The 13,651-nt window shown below is 45.6% G+C and overlaps 2 protein-coding genes across 2 annotated transcripts in view; one reads left to right on the forward strand and one right to left on the reverse strand.

Annotated features, from left to right (window-relative positions):
- The window catches only part of LOC119433311 (alpha-crystallin B chain-like), a 407,637-nt gene that overhangs the window by 371,073 nt on the left and 22,913 nt on the right, over positions 1-13,651 (forward strand).
- The window catches only part of LOC125941338 (uncharacterized), a 34,732-nt gene that overhangs the window by 20,855 nt on the left and 226 nt on the right, over positions 1-13,651 (reverse strand). Inside the window, exons 2-5 of the mRNA XM_049658377.1 lie at positions 8,744-8,878; positions 6,548-6,643; positions 3,513-3,548; positions 935-1,143 (exon numbers count right to left, since the gene is read on the reverse strand). Of these exons, the coding sequence (XP_049514334.1) occupies positions 935-1,143; positions 3,513-3,548; positions 6,548-6,643; positions 8,744-8,878 (476 nt within the window). The remainder of the gene's footprint in view (positions 1-934; positions 1,144-3,512; positions 3,549-6,547; positions 6,644-8,743; positions 8,879-13,651) is intronic.

Below are 13,651 nucleotides of genomic sequence, written 5' to 3' on the forward strand. Positions count from 1 at the left end.
TAAAGCTAAGTTCCAGTGGTTGAGAAAGGCGGAATTTGCATTTAGGGTATGGACTGTTTTTGTTCTTTTTTCACAAAATTGCCAGGAATCGGTAAAGTTTCCGAAACATAGAAGCACCGCGCTCACAAAAAAAAAAAAAAAAAAAAAAAAAAAAAAAAACGTAACTATGCGTCAAAACAGATATCGCAGCGCTGTGAACTGCACCCGCTAGAGCATCTAAAGCGGACAAATTTCATATATGAATTTACAACCCGCCACGGTGACTCAGTCAGCTAAGTTAGCATAGCCTCCTATATACTATATACTAGTATATAGGAGGCTATGGCTAAGGCGTTGCGCTGCTGAGCACGAGATCGCGGGATCGAATCCCGGCCGCGGCGGCCGCATTTCGATGGAGGCGAAATGCAAAAACGCCCGCGTGCTTGCGTTGTAGTGCACGTTAAAGAACCCCAGGTGGTCAAAATTAATCCGGAGCCCTCCGCTACGGCGTGCCTCAGAATCAGAGCTGGTTCTGGCACCTAAAACCCCAGAAAGAAGAAGATGAATTTACAAATTACGCAATTTGTTACGTTTGCGAGGGTTTTGCCAAAGTCCTACTCACAAATTATCTGCCTGTTTCAGAGCGGTGTATTGTACGATAGTTTTGTCCGCTTTAGGTGCCTTATTAGGTGCAATTGACAGAATTGCGATGTCGCTTTCATTGCTGAGTTATACAGTTCTAAACGTTACAGCTAAGTTTCTTACTTCGCAATTTCCAAACAATTATTCTCTCTGGGTAGCAGAAACTAATCTCAGAGGCCATGCTTTTGTTGCGCGCATACGCCGGAAGCGATCGCAGAGCAAGAAACACGCTCACAGACGCCTTGTTTTGGACACCCCCTATTTGGGTAGGAGTCCCCGAGGTTAAAGCATCCCCCTTAAAACGGACGCGTACCTCGAGGAAAATGACGTAGCTGACGGGATCGTCGTGGCCATACACGGTGTCCTTGTAGACAAAGACATCCGTGTAGACGAAGTAGTCGCAAGCCGGGACTTTGGACAACCTGAAGGACGATACCAGGAAGGGACCGAGGGTGCAGAAGATGAACGATTCCGGCCGCTTGATGGGAATGACCGGCGGCGTCGGTGGCGGCGTTGGCGGCGCTGCAGGAGGATTTCGTGGCTGCAGGCAGGTCTAGTTGTATACAGTTTCTCGTATGTAATTACCCAGAGGGAAGACTGGATAATAAGAATATTTACCGCGAAAGTGTTTGAGGCCGGGCTCCACCGAAAATTGGTCCCAATGTACAGTACGTCACGCAATCATGGCGATATGGCGATACTTTGCCATTTAGTGCCTACCTAATAGTTAGGGAGGTCGGCATAAAAGGCTAGAAAGCTATTAAAGTAATTGTGCTCTTAATGACGTACACTTTTTGAAGTAAGGATATTCAGGTGTCATTTGTTTTATTATTGAGTTAGTTCGTAGACAACAAGACCGGCAGCCTGGCCACTTATAAGAGTAGCAGAGAAGGTAGTGCCTTGGAAGCGTCTTGCAGTTAGCGTGTACTAAAGCCATCGATATATATACACTAGAAGAGGTTTAAAAAGTTTTTTTTTAGGGGCGAAGCTCCTTAGAGTTTGGATCGTTCCCTCCTCTGTAGAAGAAGTAGTAGTAGTAGTAGTAGTAGTATTAGTAGTAGTAGTAGTAGTATGTAGCCACCTCTAGGTTATTGAATTGCTCAATAGATGGCGTTGTGTGCCCGTATGTGAAAGAGACGCCGCATGTAGTTTTATGAAGTGTTCACTAGAAGTCCGTAGCTCTGGTTGGCATGGAGACCGCTATGTATGTATGTATACGCATATATACATATATATGTATATGTATAGTATAACCGGAAGCCGACTTCCGCTTCCGGTTCCGCTTCCGTTTCCACTTCCGGTACCGCTTCCTATTCCGGAAGCGAGGTTCCGGCTTCCGGAGAACGCTTCCGGCGTTTTTCTCTCTCGTCCGTAGCTGGGTGCGCTGCCGTGCACAAGGGCGTTCGTTCCCGACGCGCGTTCTCTTTCTCGTCCGTTGCTAGGGGCGCTACATTGCACAAGGGCGTTCGTTCCCGACGCGCGCTGTTTCTCTCTCGTTCCCGACGCGCGCTCTCTTTATCTCTCGTCCGTAGCTGTGGTTTACCCGAATGATCCCCCGGTGCTTCGCCCACTCATCATCATTCACTTCGTGGATATGCTGTGATTTTTTTAACCTTCTTGGCACTACTACGCTACTGCTGCTGCGGACAACGGCGTTCCTGACGCGTTCCTGCCGCTGTTTCGAAGGTGATCCCCGACAACCTTCACCGATAGCCGATAGTCTGAGCTCCCGTTCACATGGGACTAGGAGGGAATGAGGCAGCCGACGCCGCCGCCCGCGCGCTCTCTTACCGGGCTTTCCCACTCGACTCCCCCGATCAGGACGACCTCGAACTCAATTCGGGTAGTAGAAACCTTCGTCAAACGCACCTTTCAAACGGACCTTTTAGTGGAAACTTTAATTAGTCAATTTCGAAGTACCCAAATTTTAAGACAAGTTAAACTCAGAAATGCTATAATTGGACAACCGCTGAACTAGCTTGAATTGAATGGTAGCATTTAAGAGAGAAAACTAAATTCTGTCGACTGGAGGAAGCGAAATTGTTAATTATTGCGTAACATTTTTGTTTGATGTTTTTTACAAAAATTGACGAAAATTGGTGGACTGAAAAAAATATGAAGCACGAAGTTTACAGATTTATAAGTCTGCACTAAAAAGAGATATCGCAGTCCTCTAAGTCGCATCTGTTAAATCATATGTTGCGGGCAAATGGGATATACACGTTTACGGAATCACGTGAGCTTATCCTAAAGTCGTAAAAATTAGCGGCATTTTATTAAAGCGTTGTGCGCTGCATGTGAAACCACTGTGAAAGCGTTTTTTTTTGTGCGCATTTGATGCCTCAACAGGTGCGGTTTAAATAATTTCGATATCGTTATTTATTGCTGAGTTATAGGGGTGTTCGTACTAGTGTTTTTCTTCCTTTTTTTCAAATTTTCAATTGGCAAAGTTGGTGACAAATTGCTCACTCTTCTACCAAAGCGAGTAGTGTTTGCGGCTAGCTTAGTCGCGTGACGTCTGTCAGCCCCGTCAGTCGTTTCGCAGAGGGTCGCTTACGCTCCACTCCACCACTCCGCTCCGCTCCGCTCCACTCCACTCCGCTCCGGACCGCTCCGCTCCACTCCACTCCACTCCACTCACATGTAACGCGCTCACGCGCTGCATAGACATGGGCCTGTACCGCATTGTTGAAAATCGCGGCTCGCAGAGGTGCGAGAGACGCGCAGTCAGCTTGACTGCGGAAACGACGAAGAAGCCAAGTGTAGACGCGCCGCCACTTGAGATACACCGTTATGAAGCGGAGCGAAACACCACTACAGGCGGAATGGACTGCGAACGACCAGCTAAAACTCCCCCTCTCTAGCATCATATATGCGCCCCCAACACTTACTCGTGACCGGTGCCTCGGTGGTCGTCTTTTTCGAGCCTGCATACAGACACGAGAAAAGAAAAATGATAACCAAAAGGTGTCGAAGGCGCCCAGACAGCTCACACGATCGACACTCCGGTTTGACATGATGAGAGTGGGTCATACAGTGAGAGGTACATCGCTTAGTTCACCAAGATAGTCGCCCGCATGATCTACATATCCATGCGAACTTAAAAAAAAAAAAACAATAAGAAGGCGCTAGCCTTGAGCCCAAGAGCTAACACCTGGGGCCATATTTCGTAACGATTTCATCTTCGTTCTTTCCGTCATCTTTTCATTTCGTGATCCATTCTTCTCGCCCTTTCATTGGCTCACACGCCACCGCGTCACCATTATGGCTGAGTTGATAGTTCGGCGCGAAGCATGAGAAGAAATAAAAACAAATTGGATCGTTACAAAATGCGGATCGGAGGTAGATCTTTACAAAATACGACCACATGAAAAAGAGAAAACGGAATGCATTGTTACACAATTTGGTTACTTGGAAACGGGTCGTTACAAACATACGAAGTAACGAACGAATAGAACATGATAATATTCCTCACAAAGTGCGGTTTCTTTGAAATGGATCGATACGAAACACGATCCCAGGAGCAATACTTTGTATCGATCTATTTCCTAGGAACTGCATTCCGTAGCGATCCGTCTCATTTTTTTTTCTATCAACCGTCACGCCGAATGGCCGATAACGGTGGTGCAGCGGTGTCCGAGCCAATGACGGCGCACGAAAAGAATGGTCATGAAATTGATCTCTAGAAGATAACGGCCCTATAGAATCTGCATTGTTCGATCAATTTTGGACGATATCACTGTCGGTGCACGTTAATCGGCTGAGCCGGTGGACAAGGTGGCCGTATTTCCAGTGAAGCGTCGCGTTGGATGTCACGTGACAAAAAAACCGAACCGTTTTCGAAAGCGCTCAATCGAGAATGCGGCATTTTCAATAATTTATTAAATGGCTCGCGTTAACTGAAAATTTAGACGCCACACACGTTTATGATTTTATATCAGTTATACGAAATCGGTCGTGTTCCTGGAGGCCTTATCAATGACATCGTCATGGCGTGGTACCAGTGAACAAGCATGTTGGCTTGTGTACCAAAAGTGGGCAGATTTCCATGATAAGCGGTTTATTCATTTCGTAACTAACAGACTTCAAAAAATCACGTCTGGGAGGTAGCACGATTGCGTCTACGCTAGAGTAAACGAACCTGAAGAGGCATTCATTACTCGCGCTGCAGGTCACAGCGGTCAGTTATAGCTGATCAACAGATTTACAGCAATCATTCATTCAACTTAGGAAAAACTGAAATTTTTCTAGACGGATCTCTGGAAACAATTAAGCTATAGTCTCAGAATTTCTACCGAATGGATACAACTTCACTACCAGGCCTGCGGCTCGAACGGTAGCTCTAAATCTCAAATCTATACTTGTCGAAGCTCACTCAGGATATTCCAGAGCTGGGCCCAAAACCGTAACATTAAAACTCAATATTACTAGCTAATGGTTCTTAAGTATTTTCACAGCTGTGTCGCTGTGTTTCACAGTGATCCAGTTTTCCCAGCAGTTAACAAGCGAGTACAAGCGAATATGTTAACGAATAAAACTTTCTATTAGTATTCTTTCTACCGACTAGCCCAAGCCTCTACGGTGTTGCATTCTGTTATGGAATTTTAATACTTCCAAATTCGTGTCATCGTCTGCAGAACGCCCGAACACCGGACGCGTAGAATTCCAGCAGCAGCGCTTATGGCGGTAGCGTGTGACGTTTCGTTTTAAAACAAAAACATTACAAGCATGGAATGCTTTCAGCTCCCGTCGTCGGCGCCCTTCAATTGACCTTGACCCAAAAGCCAGAGCCGTTATCGGGGCATCCTTGCGAGAGCAAAAGATCATCCGGGCAACCAGTCAAAAGTTAAGAAAATGCGGTCACTGGCCCCCAACCCTTTGTACAGGATCGCGTTACATACGCTAGTTACTGCCCGAATAAGTTACCAAAATAATTGCTTCTGATTTCTTCCCTAACGTTTGTTCACAATATCACTCTCAAGTTGTAACTTCTAGCATGCTGAAGTTTTATTTGTCATTTCCAATAGCAACGTTCAAAAGGCAGATACAGGGCACCGTGCACTTGATTTGTCATCTTTTGACGGTGAGACAGGGTTGCCTGTGCTCTTTTCAACGCCAGCGGTCTGTGAGTTCTGCGGCGCGGGTTTTGCAGCGCCTCGAGAGATGGCGCCACGCGCCGTGACCAAACCGGGAGCGTTTCGCGCGCTGCGAACACCTACCGCATATTTGCAGCCGACTGCTTCGACGCGACAAGAAGAAAAATTAGTGACAGACTCTGAGCGCGGTGCACTGTTGGAAGAAGAAAAGCGGTTGAATACGATGGCGCCACAGGCAGCAAAGGACGCCATATAGAAGCCATTTGATGCTTACATCTACTCTCGGTTATTTGAAACGTGTCTCGTGAGCGTCGTGGTCGTATGGAGAAGATGTTGAGTATGTTGCTGCCGATGTCTCGACGTCATTACCAAAACAGTACATAGTCCTCCACTGCAATAATAGTATTTCTGTGTGCGTTATAGTGTAACTAAGTACTATAGTGTAGCTAAGTACTATTAAGTACTAGCCAAGATGGAGAATGATGGCGCTAGATTAAGTATATGCTAGACGGCGAAAAAAGAACGAGCTTTCTGGAATATGTGATACCATCCCGTCTTAAAGGGCATGCTCATATCAATGACGTCGTCATTATTGTCACCATCATCGTTGGCATCGCGTCGTCGTCATCATCTCGCGTCTCGGGTGCACCGTACATGGAAACGAGGACACGGATAGGGCTACGTTCTCTGATATCGCAGAAGTATACCGTGCTGTTATGGCTAAGAATTTATGTGATTTTGGTAACATAGTATAGGACGAGCGATGTGAGGCAGTGGCCCCAGCAGACGCGACGTGAACGCGAGAAGACGCGGAATTCGTCGGGACTTACCACGGCCACCACTACCCCTGAAGCCGCCGCCGCCACCGCCGCTGTCACCACCACCGTCACTTTCGTCATCGCCACCACCATGGGCCTCTCCGGTTTCTGACAGGGAGAAAAGTGAACGTTGAAAAGCACGTGATCGACAAACGCATACACACAGACACCGACATGACGTCACCAATATTGTTTCGTCAAGAGAATATGCATTTCTTATGTCAAAGAAAAAAAAAAGAAAACATCACGCAGAAACTCCACTGGAGTTATCTAAGTATGCGTAAGCATTGTGCCTCTTGCTCATCTCCACGCAGCGCGGTGTCGTCAATCTTATCAAACTTGATCCAACCAGCATATACACTTATCAAGCTTTATCGGTCGTTATCGACCTTATCGAACTACATCCGACTCATATCAACCCTTATCGGTCGTTATCAACCTGCGAAAGCTTATGTCTAGCGAAGCTGTTGCAAAACAACCACTACAACTGCTGAGGGGGATATGAAATGCTTTTTTGGTGGTTCGGATACTTGTTTTGAGCTAGGTCTTTATTGAAACGTATACTGTTCTGCATGCTGTATGCGTGATTTCAATGAATGTATGCACTTTTGGCTTCACGTTGCTCAACGCTTGAAGCCCTAGGCTTATGATAGCATGAGCCATTGCTTACGGGGGTATGAGCCATTGCACTTGTCTTACGTGACGGACGGACATGTTTCGGGGCCAATACAAAACTTTGATTATTCTTCCAATAAAGTTTATATATCCTATCCTATCATTGGGCACGCATATAAATGCTTACACATTTAAAAAACGAACGAACTTTAATATATAAGTTTCATTCCAGCGTCACCTTAGTAAGAAGATGCCAACAAGAGTCTTTCCGAAGATGCAGAAACCGACAGACGCAAGCACACAGTGAACAAAGGAGAGCTTGCATGTCATGTAATGACACTCCTGATTTCCGTAACTATATCAAGTGATTTTCTTTGAAGTTAACAGAATTTTTTGTTATCTGTGGCATATAGCACAAATCTACTCGTCGCGAGCGGTATTATTCAGAAAAGGCGGACATTCCATAAACAATTAATCAAAATGCACAATCGACTAATCAACAGAAATTCACAAACCAAAGCGCACATATTGCAGATAGGAATTGAAGCAAGTTCGGAAGCAAGTTCGGAAGCAAGTTCGGAACGAATTCTAGAACGAGCGCCAGTTTTGAGATAAGCGTGGCGAAACTTGCAGTACAGATACACTCTTGTTCCACTTAATTGTTTAACCAAGGACCTTTTTGTGCACTGAAGCTACGAAATAACATAAATATTCATTTATATAGTCGCACACTTTGGGAACGCACATGCCGGAACTGGTGTCATTGTGTGAATTTGTTCCAAGTGAATACCACTTTCGAACTCACCGGCTACAATTAGTAAATTGGAATATGCACCGTAAAGCAATTCGTTTAAGAATATTTAGCGAAAATTTCGTAATTAGCTGATTATGCACCAGATTTTTCTTGCAAATAATGTCCGCCTTTTAGTGTAATCCAGCTCAAGAAAAATTAAATACCTTAATAGTCGCATGGGAAATACAGATACTGACACGGGTCTCGCCGAATGTGTCATAATGCAGATACGACATATCCGAAGAGCATGCATTAGGATAATATCCAAGATTCATCGGAATGCACTGAAACCAACGTTTCGACAAGTGGACTTGTCCTCGTCAGGCCCTGACGAAATCACCTTGCCGAAGAGTCAACTCCAAGGTTGAGTTACGCATCCTTTGTTCTAGTCCTGCCGATCAGGTAAAGTTCCCCAAAACCGAAGAAAATAAAGAATAAAATAAAATAAAAAATAAAATAAAAATAAAATAAAGTAAATAAGATAAAATAAAAATAAAAAAAGAATAAAATAAAGAAGTTCTGCTTTAAAGCGGACATTCCCCCAATAGAATCGTGTTGCAAAGGCCAAGACGAGGAATCACGGCTGAGTCCAGCTGCGTGTTTAAGCCAGGCAAAGAGTATGCTTTGCATTACAAAAAAAGAAAAAAAATTGAAGAAACCTAACTTTTTCCTTAACTAGCGGAATGGCGTTGCCGCCTGTTGCATCAATCAACCTCCCCTCCCCTCCCCCTTCCCTGAAAAAAAAAGAAAGAAAAGGAAAATAAAACGCTTCAGCGCATGCGCGCATGAAGTACGTATACCTGAGCCGGTGAGCAGAAGAAACATCAGCACGACGAACAGCAGCAACACGACGACGGCGGCAATGAGCACCTTGGGTGAAGCGCCGCCCTGCCTGGCAACAAGAGGAGGTAGCAGAAGATCGCACGAGACCAAAACTATAGACTCCGAGATATGGCGGCACGCGCAGGCCGATCTCGGAGGTTATGGGCAATATAGCTAGCTACTCGTCTCTACGCGTTACCGGTTCGGCACTTCATCCAGCGTTTGATTGATATTTGTATAGTATACGTGGGTTTGACTAAAGCTCGCCCTTTCGGCTTTCGAACAACCTTCAGGGGTGCTGTCCCGGGCACCGTCAAATCCTGCCGTGGTATTCAATTCCGCAACACGTCGCAGTCGCCCTGTCGACCAATCAGAACCGGCAAGATGGCGAATGGGACAATACGGCGGAATTTGACAACGCCCACAGGTTTCGCTCCTGATGTATAGCTTTAACCTATAATGTTATTACCATCTCAAACGTGTTGCATGGCAATGATTATGTCTAATTATACCATCTAAATTATACCGCCGTAGCTTGTTTTTAGAAAATGACAAATGTAAAGAGATCTACTAAATATCTGAAATACTCGTACATTCCGAATGTCAGTGCCTAAAAGTCCATCCAGATCAAGCGACACGCACACTGAGCTCTGCCGAGATCTTATTCATGCAGTCGGAATTACACCACAAAATGAAGTGGTCAGTGCAAACAGTCCACCTCTCTAAAGAAATGCTGTACGACTAGCATGCAACACAGCTGAACCACAAAAAAAAAAAAAAAAAAAAAAAAAAAAAAAAAAAGGTGGGGGGGGGGGGGGGGGGGGGAGAAAGAAGCCGCAGTTTGCTTTCTCATCGAAGCCATGCCAAATCGTAGACGAATCCCTGTTCTATTCGTCATTCTCATGGTGGCTGAACGACTGGGGCGCCAGACTTAGCTCCAATAATTTTAGTACGTCTACAGGCAAGATCAACGATGAACAGCCAACAAGGCCCACTCGAAACACTGCTCAATTGAAAGAATATATAGTTTAAAAAGAACGTCTTAACCACCTTAAATTTTAAGTTGAAACTAAGTGCACCAGCTTAACATGAGATCCGTACACTAAGCTTAGCAATTAAAAAAAAAATTGAAAAAATCCTTAGAAAGGCTGTCCGCTTTATCCAAGTTTACACGCACCGATTCTCATCACGCTGCTAATTGTGGCTAATGACATTGTCCTCCTTGAAACAAGGAGAAATTTACACTGGCTTAACTTCTTACATTCATCTCGTTAATCGTGAATTATCACTAGACCTGATCGTGACGCACACGTCACGATCATTCGAACTCACTGACCCCCTAATTTTGATAGCACAGACACGTACAAGATTTCTTTCTTCCCTCGTACGATTTCAGGGTGGAATTCCCTACCCCAGCCATACTGGCTACATGCAAAGTGAAAGCTATATTGCATGACATTTGCATGTTTTTCTTTTATTTGTATTTTCTGCAATTTTGTATTTTGCCTTTTTTTTGCATATGTTTAGTGGCTTTGCTTACTCTCGCTGTTCACTGAATTAGTGCCCGTCCTGCAAAGACCTAATTCTAGTCTGCAGTATGTGATAAATAAGAATTAATAATAAATAAATACATAAATAAATAAATTTGTTGTTTCTCTGATCTGTCCTGCGCTAAAGACCCGATAGTAGTTAAACTTGGCAACTTGCCTCCAAAAAATAAATTCACGCGCCCCGATGTAGGAGTAGACACAGCCTATGCTATATAGAAGAGCGTAATATTACAAAAAAGAAAACTTACTTGCCAGCTTTTTAAAATAGAAATTTGAAAACAAGAAAACACAACAATCGTCACTTGTTTCTGAAACACACAACGCTTGCAACTCGTTCTACACAGCAGTGTCACGCGCATGACGATAAAGTGCAGTATAGTTGCAGAAAAACAACAGTGCCAAGACAGAGTCTGTATTGTTCAGGAAACACGATAGCGCAAACGAGCTCCAACACGTTTTTTTTTGTTTTTGCTTTTTCTCTTGCCATGTAGAGCTTTATTGAAAGAGCGAGTAATCGATTATAGTTGGTTAGGTGGACTGACCAATTAGTTAATTTATTTGGTGCCTAATTATGTGCGCGTGCGAGTAACGAACAATGAATAAGAGGTCAGCGAGAATCGGCATGAATAACATTTTAGCGCCAGCAGACAAGACGAAAGGGTCGTAGACAACGCGATGCGCTATCGGGATGTCTACGCCTCCCTTTTTGCACTTGTCTGCCGACTCTAAAGCGTTACCTAAGTTCGCATACCAACACGCGCAACTAACAGCAGAGAATGGTAAATCTAGTTAGTCAGTCAGTGGGCGGCTCATTTAGTTAGAGAGCAGAGTAAGCGAACAGTTTTCATTACGCACTAAGTTATAGTTGGAATGTGTTATTATTGTAGTTAACCTGACAATGAGAAGAACGAGTGGGCAAGCTGCCGACGTGTACTGCCGGTCAAGTGGCCAATTTTTATTCATTTAGTGGGCGATGTAATGAACGAGTGAGTGAATGAGCGACTGAATCGGCATGTTCGTTATATGCAGGTTGCGCGGGCCTGCACATAACTGCGGTACGCATGCGCTACAAGCTATCCGGTCGTGCAAAAACAAACGTGCGTTCTATAAAATTATGTGAATCGGTTTAATAAGCACTATTCTAACCTCCTAGACCTCCGCTAACATCGATAAGGCAAGACGTTCGAACATGGCGCGAAAAGTCTTCCACCACGCCCATCGAAAAAAACTTGAAGCCTGTGGATTGTCTAATGACATTTTAACGCGATAGCATTAAGGGCCCCGTGTCGCAGAAAATCCGGTGTCGGCGTCGGCGTCGGGGGCGTTGCCCGGCCAAGAAAATCATCCCGAATCACCCTGGTCGCGGAGTCCCTCCGCGTGGCGCAAGGCGTTAGTGAACAAAATTGAATTTCTCAAGGTAATATCCGTTATAAAATCGTGAAGTACGGCCTAACCACAACCTGCAGGCATGATAGCGTCGGATTGTAATTTGAATGTACGGGAAAACATAATTCTGTTACGAGGAAACTCAAGCACACATACCTTTTCCAGCACTTCTACCATACAACAGCGGCGCGCCCGGGTAGGTTACTTGCTAAAACACCATCCAGATGGCGCTCGAGTTCTCAGCAGGTCAAACTGGGATTTAGCCTGCCTAACGCGCGCGCCTCGGGGCAACAGTGAACAATTATTAAAATAATAAGAAAACGTCCTACACATTTTGATATACAACGGCTTATATTGCCCTTGGAAAAACGTCTTCCCAGCAATGCATTTCTGTTTAAAAGTCAAGCCTACTTCAAGGGGATCGGTGTAAGCTTGGGCTTTGTAAGCTGACTTTCCCACGTTGTGTGTTGCAGTGAAGCCTGCTCATAAAGAAAAATGCGATGCGAACGGGGCTCTATAAGGCTATCGCGTTCCACTCCTAAAGGCGAAGCTTAAGCGTCCTCCAATTTTATTTTCTGGACTTTTGCTGTCCCTTATGAGTGTGTCTCCTTGGTTATATAAAATCATTATACCGACAAGTGACAAAGTTTTTTCACGTCATTTTCTTTTGTATATCGCCGTAGTGAACAGGCTCTCGGTGGGGATTGTTTTCACAAATCCTGTAGACATTCGTCGACAATATGTTTGAAGCTGTAATTGCACAGGCTGTCCGCAGACAATCTATAGAATTAACAGAAGCACATAAAGAGATTTTCTATAGACTCCCTAAATTACGTTTTAACGAAAACTAAATAGCACGTTATACTCACCCGGAGCTCCACCCTCTGCGAAGAGATCAAAGAAAGAAGTTAGACAGGAAATAATAAATCACTTGGCAATGAGTTCATGAGGGCGCGCTATTCCGAAACACACTGCCCTCTGGATGGCAGCAATGCATTGAAAAAAATTCACCGACGATTACGAAACTCTCTAATTCGAAATTTGAGCGCAGCTCTATATATCGTTCTTTTCGTTTCGCGATTTATTGGATGGCCCTGACAATCTGTCTCGTGCGGCACGTTGCAAATGGAACGAAGTGTGCCGCGACGGCCTCGCTAATCGGGAGGTCGCGAGAGGCACCGCGTGGGTGACGCGTGGACGCGCGATTCACAGCAGCATCCGCATACAACCCTCCGCTCATGCAGTGCTTTGTTTCCATGCTGGTATCGTTGGACGCGCCCGCCACATGTCATTGGTGATTAGGCGACGACGCGCTACTCTGGCGCCATCTCGTAGCGCTCGTCGCCCGTCTTGCGCGGTACTACTAGAGTGTACTAGTACTACGCTTTTCTCCCCCGCTTTCCGCCTCGTGGTGCCGCTGCATCCTCCTTTTCCGCTTTCATCCTCGCCGTCTCTTCGCTATCGCTGTCTTTCATCGCCCGCTGCCCTCCGCGTTCACTCTTTCTTTCTTCGCTGTGCTTGTTCGCTCGGTTACGCCGAGGAACGCCGACGCTCAACGCAGGAATGGGCGACCTAAAGCTGCGCTCTAAAGAAAAACGCCGCCCGAGCACTCCGTACAGATGGTTAACCAGCGAAGCTGAAACGCGCGGCCCCGGTGTTTAGCAGTGGGTTAATCCTGACGCTGTATTGAAGCGTTTCTCAATTATTGGTTACATGTTTGTGTTTCTAGTGGAACGCAAGCGCCAATGGCGGGCGGATGCTGCTAACCACGACGCCGAGCTCACTCGAGATGTCGAACGCATGCGACAACGGCGAGCCGAGGAGCCGGCGTTGCGGGCAGAGCAGGTATGACGCAGAGAACGACGTCACTAACGGCGCTGCCCATGGCACGCGCGCTTGGGTGCGACGCAGAGAACGACGTAACTGTCGGCGCAGCCAATGAAGACGTTT

This window comes from Dermacentor silvarum, chromosome 11 (genome assembly GCF_013339745.2).
Source record: "Dermacentor silvarum isolate Dsil-2018 chromosome 11, BIME_Dsil_1.4, whole genome shotgun sequence".
NCBI lineage: Eukaryota > Metazoa > Arthropoda > Arachnida > Ixodida > Ixodidae > Dermacentor > Dermacentor silvarum.